The following is a 7,636-nucleotide window of genomic DNA, read 5'->3' as shown; positions in this document are numbered from 1 at the left end:
ACCGCGACGTGCTGCAGTGGGCCTTCGTGGACACCTTCCTCAACCTCACGCTCAAGCACGTGCACCTGCTCGACTGGCTGGCGGCGCGCTGCCCGCAGGCCCGCTTCCTGCTCAGCTGCGACGACGACGTCTTTGTGCACACAGCCAACGTGCTTAGCTTCCTAGAGACACAGTCGCCCGACCGCCACCTCTTCGCCGGGCAGCTCATGGACGGCTCAGTGCCCATCCGGGACAGCTGGAGCAAGTACTTTGTGCCCCCACAGCTCTTCCCTGGGAAGGCCTACCCAGTGTACTGCAGTGGCGGCGGCTTCGTCCTGTCCAGCCACACGGCCCGGGCCCTGCGCACAGCGGCACGCTACACCCCTCTCTTCCCCATAGACGACGCCTACATGGGCATGTGCCTGCAGCGCGCTGGCCTACAGCCTAGTGGCCACGAGGGCATCCGGCCCTTTGGCGTGCATCTGCCCGGCGCCCAGAAGCCCTCCTTCGACCCCTGCATGTACCGTGAGCTGCTGCTAGTGCACCGCTTCGCGCCCTATGAGATGCTGCTCATGTGGAAGGCACTTCACAACCCGGCGCTGATCTGTGGCCGGGGACACAGGGTTTCCTGAGGCTGAATAGGCTGCGCTGCGCTGGGTTGATGAGTGGCCTCAGCCTCCAGGGCCTCACCGTGTATGATGAGAATGCGTCTTCCCTGCTCTGATACATTGTCCTGCCCAGCTGGTGCATCTGAATCCCACCTTCACCTTGAAACCACCGCGGGGCAAGGGTCTGGAATATTCTCCTGGCCCCATCTTCAGGGCTTCTGATCTTATTGGTCTGTAGTGGCCCCAAACATGTACGTGGTGGTTTGGTTGGGTTCCTTGGGTGGTTCTAAGGTGCAGCTTAGATTGAGGACCGCTGGGTCTGGGATGTCTGTGTACCCTCCCAAGCCCAGCACCATTGCTCCTCCGCGAGCCTTCCAGCATACCTCGCTCCCAAGTTCTGCTCGTCATGAACAATGGAATAAGGGAGGTGTGGGGGCCAGAATCAATTTCACCTGTCACGTGCGATACAAATATTTGTTGAGTTTCCTTCTCAAATGAGTCAAACCAGAGCTAGACTGACAATCATCAGATGGCTGCCCTCTTCCCAGAAGCCACTTTACATTTAGAACTGAGGAGCATTAATAGCATTCCTGCCGGTATACCTCAGTACCATGAGAGGTCAAAAAAGGCCTCACGGTGCAAAATGGAAACTGAGACCCAGTCAGGACAGGAGGAAGAAGCGCCATCTAGGCGACCTTTCCCCCAGCCCTGATCATGGATCCCCAGTAGCCACAGCCACTTGACCTTTGCTGGCCTTGCTTATAAGCAGGTCATAGCAAGTACTTCCTGAGTGCTTTAGGGATGAAGGAATCAGCAAATGAGTACCCTTTTGTTCTAGTGGTGTAAACTGTATCTGTGAGAACACTGTGTTGGTTTCCTGTTGCTGCTGTAGCAAATTCCCACAAACTTGACAGCTTGAAGTCACCCCCATTTATTATAGTATGTTCTATCATCCAACACTGGTTTCACTAGGCTAAAATCAGGGTGTTGGTAGGACAGCATTTCCTTCTGGATGCTGTAGGGGAGAAATGTCACATAAGATAAGGGGAAAGTACAATAAATTTGACTAATATAGCATTTAGAATTTCTGTTTATCAAAAGATGCCATAAATCAGGCATGGTGGTGCACACCTGTAATCCCAGCAAACTGGAGACAGGTTTGAGGCCAGCCTCAGCAATTTAGCAAGGTCCTAAGCAACTAGAGAAACCCTGTATCAAAATAAAAAAATAAAAAAGGACTGTGGCTGTAGTTCAGTGGTAGAGCACTCCTGGGTTCAATCCCTAGTACAAAAAAAAAAAAAAGTATGCCATAAGAGAAGTTGGGTGCAGTGGTGCACACCTGTAATCCCAGCCCCTCAGGAGACAGCAGGAGGTCAAGGCCAGCCTGGGCAACTCAGCCAGACACTGCCTCCAAACAATAAAAAGGGCCCAGGGATAAAGCTCAGTGAAAGGGCACCCCTAGATTCTATTCCCCAGTACCAAAAAACAACTACAACAAACAAACAAACAAAAAATAGCAATGTTGTGTCTCTGTACTTTGCTTCTGTAGCCAAATCTTTCTCTAACTCTAACTCTTCTGCCTTCTCCTTCACTCCCCTCCTCCTGGTGCTGGGTATCAAACCCACGTCCTGGAGCATGCTAGGCAAATTCTCTATTTCTTCCACTTGTGAGGACACAATGATTACACAGGAACCATCTGAATGGTCCAGGATTCTCTTCCTATCTTAGAACCGGTTGATTAGCAACCTTTGCTCCATCAATAACCTCCCTTCCCTTTGCTATATAACCTAATACACTCATAGGTTTCAGGGACTAGGGTGAGGACATCAAGGGAACCATTATTCTACCTACCATTGTGCCCAATAAATATTTATGGAATAAATGAACCATAATGAAAAATGAGTAAAAGATGTATTGTACTTCCTTCTCATAGACCTCTTTGATGCAGACTCTCATTTTGGATGACTGTGTCATTAATCTTGAATTCCTTGCCCCAGATGCCATTTGCCCAGTACTTAAAAGAGACAGGAAAACAAGAAGACAGAAGGCATAAGTATCTTCTGGAAAATGAATTCTGTTTCCACAATATCCTCCCATTTCCCTGACCTGCGAGGGATTATCCCCATTTTACCGGAAAAATTCAGATTCAGGAACTTCATGGCTTAGGTGTGTCCGAAAACTGCAGTTATGGGTCTGCTGTGTGATTCAGGGTCCTGGTCAGTCTGTCTCTGTAGCTGGGTCGCTAGAGTGGTCCGGGGTGGTCCGGGTGTTGGGATGGCCACGCGGCCGTAGAATCCTGGCATCGCCTGCAGCCACTTGGCAATCAGGGGCATCTGGTGCCACCACCCTGCACATACTGCCCGGCTCCCTGAGCTCATGTGATACCGCCAGAGGGCGCGACCCACACACCATGGGCCATAGTCGTTGCTCTTCGTTCTAACCGGGACTGTCCGTCGCTTCCGTCTCTCCAGGACTGCAGGACACGAGGCTGGTGAAGTATGCTGAGGACTCGGGGGGCGGGGGGGGGGCGATTCAGGCGACTTGGGTTCCCAGCGAGTCTATGAGCAGCTGGAGCTCCCAGGGCTCTCATTAGACTTGCAGCTGGGGAGGACGATCAGCTCAGCCTCTACTCCCTGACGTAACGCGCCTTCATCCCACCAGAGAGTGCTCCCGATTCCCTTCATGAGTCAAGCCTGATTGACAATCAAACCTCCCAAGGACCCCACGAGTAGGGAAAACGACGCACCTGTCTCACTCACGAACATAGATGCAAAAGACCTACATTAAAATACTAACAAACGAAATGCAGCGCTAAAGGAGAAAGTATCAGGATTAAAACTGGGTATCCCAGTCCAGTTGGGTTTAGCATTACAAGATCAATCATGGGCTGAGGGTGTACCAGAGCTTGCCTGCTGGAGGTTCAGGTTTGATTCCCAGCACGGGGTTGAGGGAGGGGTCACAATTGATAGATAACACAGGAAGATACTTCTGTGATATATCACATCAAGAGAAATATGAGCATCTGAGATGCTCTGGGAAAAGTTTAATAAAATTCCGCATCCAAAAACAGTTTGCAATTTTAAAAAAAATTCAGCTTAAAAAAATTCAACATCCATTCATGACTCTAAAGAAAACCTTAGGGGTTAGGGGCTGGGGTTGTGGCTCAGAGGTAGAGCACTCACTAGCATGCGTGAGGCGCTGGGTTGGGTTCCATCCTCAGCACCACATAAAAAAAATAAAAAATAAAGATATTGTGTCCACCTATAATTAAAAAATAAATATATAAAAAAAGAGAAAACCTTAGGGGTGGGGGCTGGGGTTCAGTGGCAGAGCCCTCACCTAGCACGTGTGACGCACTGGGTTTGAGTCTCAGCACCACATAAAAATTAAAAAATGAAGGTATTGTGTCCATCTACCTAAAAAATAAATTAAAAATTAAAAAAGAAAAGAAAACGGGGGTGAAAGCATTCCTTTAGGTTAGGAACAAGACAGAATGTGCCCATCATCTCTTCATGGCCACTTCTGTTCAACATTCCCAGGACTCAAGAATGCAGCATAAAAAAATAGTCGGATGAGTAGGTCAGTGGTAAAACATCCTGGGTTCAGTCTTCAGTACCAAAGGGGGAGGGAGTGCATCAAGACAAGAAAAAAGCCTGGGCAGTGGCACATGCCTGTAATCCCACCGATTTGGGAGGCTGAGGCAGGAGGATTGCAAATTCAAAGCCAGCCTCAGCAACTTAGTGAGGCCCTAAGCAAATCAGTGAAACCCTGTCTCTAAATAACAAAATAAATAAATAAAAAGAGCTGGGGATGTGGCCCAGTGGTTAAATGTCCCTGGGTTCAAACCACAGTACCCCCCCCCCCAAAAAAAAGTACAGCAAAGTGAAACCTTTAAAACCTTGGAAGTTTACAATTCTATCCAATCCAAGTTCCCCTTTCTATATACAAATTAAGATATTCTCTCCATTCTGAAATGAAATTTTCAGATGATATAATCTGCCCACACACATTTTTAAATCAACCTAGTGCTCTAATTTTAAGCAAAATAAAATACATTAAGATAAAAATAATATACATTTTGAAGCAGGATTCAGCGGTGCAAACCTGTAATTCCAGCTACTCAGGAGGCTGAGGTAGGAGGATCACAAGTTCAAGCCTATCCTGGACAATTCAGTAAGACCATATTCCAAAAATAAATTTTTTTAAAAATCTGGGGGTGGATCTCAGTGGTAAAATGTTTGCCTAGCATGTGTGAGGCCCTGGGTTCAATCCCCAGCCTTGCAAATTAACAACAGCAACATGCATTTTGATGTGTAAATTCTTGGGCTTAACAACAACAAAAAAAATCCCTGAAAATTTCCAAAACTCCCTCTAGGGGACATCATACTTCCTTGAGATGTGTTGGTCTACATAGAAAATCTGCTTCCCTATTTGCAGGTAAATGATTGGAGCTGGAGAATATAATGCTAAGTAAAGTTAGCCAATCCCAAAAAGCCAAATGCCAAATGTCTTCTCTGATTTAAGGATGCTGATTCATAATGAGGATGGGCGGACAGCATGGGAGGAATAAACTCTAGATAGGGCAAAGGAGAGGGAGGGGAAGCAAGGGGAAGGGAGGGGGCATGGGGGTAGGAAAGATGGTGGAATGAGATGGACATCATTACCCTAAGTAAATGTATGAAAACAGGAATGGTGTGACTCTACTTTGTGTACAATCAGAGACATTAAAAATTGTGCTCTATTTGTGTAATATGAATTGCATTCTGCTGTCATATATAACAAATTAGAATAAATAAAATAAAATAATTTTTAAAAAATCTGCCTCGCATACACAAAACACCAACAGAAATGGATTAAATTAGTAAGAAAGCATACCAAATTTTCAAATGAAAAATCAATATACAGAAATCAACTTAATTTCTGTAAAGTAGCAACAAACAGTCAGGAAAATTCATTTTTTAAAAGTACCATCTGGAGCAACTCAGGTGGCTGAGGCAAGATCAAAAGGAGCCTGGGCAATTTAGTGAGACACTGTCTCAAAAATAAAAAAGGGCTGGGGATCTAGCTCAGTGGTAAAGTGCTTACACACCCAATACCAAAAATAAATAAACAAAAATAAAATTATAAAGAGCCAGGTGCAGTGGCGCATGCCTGTAATCCCAGCAGCTCGGGAGGCTGAGTCAGGAGGATCATGAGTTCAAAGCCAGCCTCAGCAACAGCAAGGCACTAAGCAACTCAATGAGACCCTGTCTCTATATAAATACAAAATAGGGCTGGGGATGTGGCTCAGTGGTTGAGTGCCCCTGAGTTCAATCCTGGGTACCCTCCCAAAAAATAAAGTAAAATGGGCTGGGGATTTATCTCAATTATTATTATTATTATTATTATTATTAAATATTAAGTACCCTTTTAGCTGGGAATGTAGCTCAGTGACAGCACTGGCATAACATTTATGATTCAATTCAGCACCACAAAAAATAAAAATTAAAAATAAATAAAAGTACCATGTATAACAAAAACAAAAGAGTACTTAGGACTGGATCTAAAAAAAGATGAGAGAAAATAATTTCAAAGTATTTAAAGATATTTCTTTAAATGAGACGGGGGTATAGTCCAGCAGTAGAGTGCTGCTTGTGTGGGCAGGGCCCTGCGATCAGTCCCCAGCACAGAACACATAAACTCATGTAGAGAGAGATCAGGTCATGAGGGACCCCCAACACCCTGAGTCCCTTGAATCTTCACCACAAATAGAAAATGGGAATGATTTCATCCCCATTTGGCAAATGTGGAGGCTGAGGCCCAGGGAATGACCTTCCCAGAGTCGCATGAATCTGCTGGGCACTGAGGACTATGGGCCCAGGTCTCCTGACTGCCATTCCTGGGCCATGGCCACTGCACCAGTCACCACACTTGATATCAAGTCACCCCCCAGGCTGGAGCTACAAAAGCCAGAGGCCCAGCCTCCAAGCTTCAGAGAGGAGGAGGCAGACAGCAACTTGACTGTCTATTCCCTGAGGCACCCCGGGAGTGCTCTATCTCCCACAATTTCCCAGAATCCAAATTTCAATTAAAAATAAAAGGTGCAGGGGCTGGGGCTGGGGCTCACTGGCAGAGCACTTGCCTAGCATGCCTGAGGCACTGGGTTCAATCCTTAGCACCACATAAAAATAAAACAAAGGCATGCTGTCCATCTACAGCTACAAAAAAAATTAATGAAAAATAAAAAAAGATTCACATATGAAGGGATGGGTAGGAACAGCCACAGCATTTCTCATGCTGGGTTGAGGATATAGCTCAGTAGTAGAGCCCTGGCCTAGCATGTGCGAGGCCCTGGGTTCCATCCCCAGCAACACACACACACACACACACACACACGCATTGTTCATGCCTCCATTGGAAAGAAAACCTCCTTGCTCCCTGCCATCTTAGTGGCACTTGGAGCTGGAGGCAGTAGCCCTTTGAGATGACACACCAGGCAGAGTTGAGGGCACAATTCCTAGGTGAAGCCCACCCCAGTTTCCCCTGCCTCATGCCACAACTACCCATTTCCCCAAAGAAGAAAAAGAGCAAATTAGGCTAGGCATAAAGGTAAATGCTGTAATCCCAGCTACTCCGGAAGCTGAAGCAGGAGGATCATAATTCTGAGACCAGTCTGGGCAACCTAGTGAGACTCTGTCTCAGGAAAAAAAGAAAAAAAAAATGAAGGGGGGAGGTCATTGGGGATGTAGCTCATTGGTAGAGTACTTCCCTATCGTGAGTGAGGCCATAGGCACAATCTCTAGCACCAGAAAATAAATAAATAAAAAGCATTTTGCTACCTCCAGGGGGAAAAAAAGCTAGAAAATGTCATTTTAAAAAAATACAGATACTGAGTAATGGCACATATCTACAATCCCAGCCACTAGGAAGACTGAGGCAGGAAGAGTACAAGTTCAAGGCCTGATTTATCTCAAAACATTTAAAGGACTGGGGCTGTAACTCAGTGTTAAAGCACCCCTGGGTTTAATTCCTCCCAGTACAAAAAAAAAAAAAAGAAAAAAAAAAAAAAA

At 46.1% G+C, this 7,636-nt stretch overlaps 1 protein-coding gene across 1 annotated transcript in view; it reads left to right on the top strand.

The window, feature by feature from the left end:
• Positions 1–1,707, top strand: part of B3gnt6 (UDP-GlcNAc:betaGal beta-1,3-N-acetylglucosaminyltransferase 6) — a 2,464-nt gene extending 757 nt beyond the window's left edge. The window contains exon 1 of the mRNA XM_048788017.1: positions 1–1,707. This exon is cut by the window's left edge and continues 757 nt beyond it. Within this exon, the coding sequence (XP_048643974.1) occupies positions 1–611 (611 nt within the window). The 3' untranslated portion in view covers positions 612–1,707.
• Positions 1,708–7,636: the final 5,929 nt, after the last annotated feature.

This window comes from Marmota marmota, unplaced genomic scaffold (genome assembly GCF_001458135.2).
Source record: "Marmota marmota marmota unplaced genomic scaffold, marMar, whole genome shotgun sequence".
In the NCBI taxonomy this organism is placed as follows: domain Eukaryota; kingdom Metazoa; phylum Chordata; class Mammalia; order Rodentia; family Sciuridae; genus Marmota; species Marmota marmota.
Note: the sequence above shows the minus strand (reverse complement) of the source record. Positions and strands in the feature narration are given on the sequence as shown.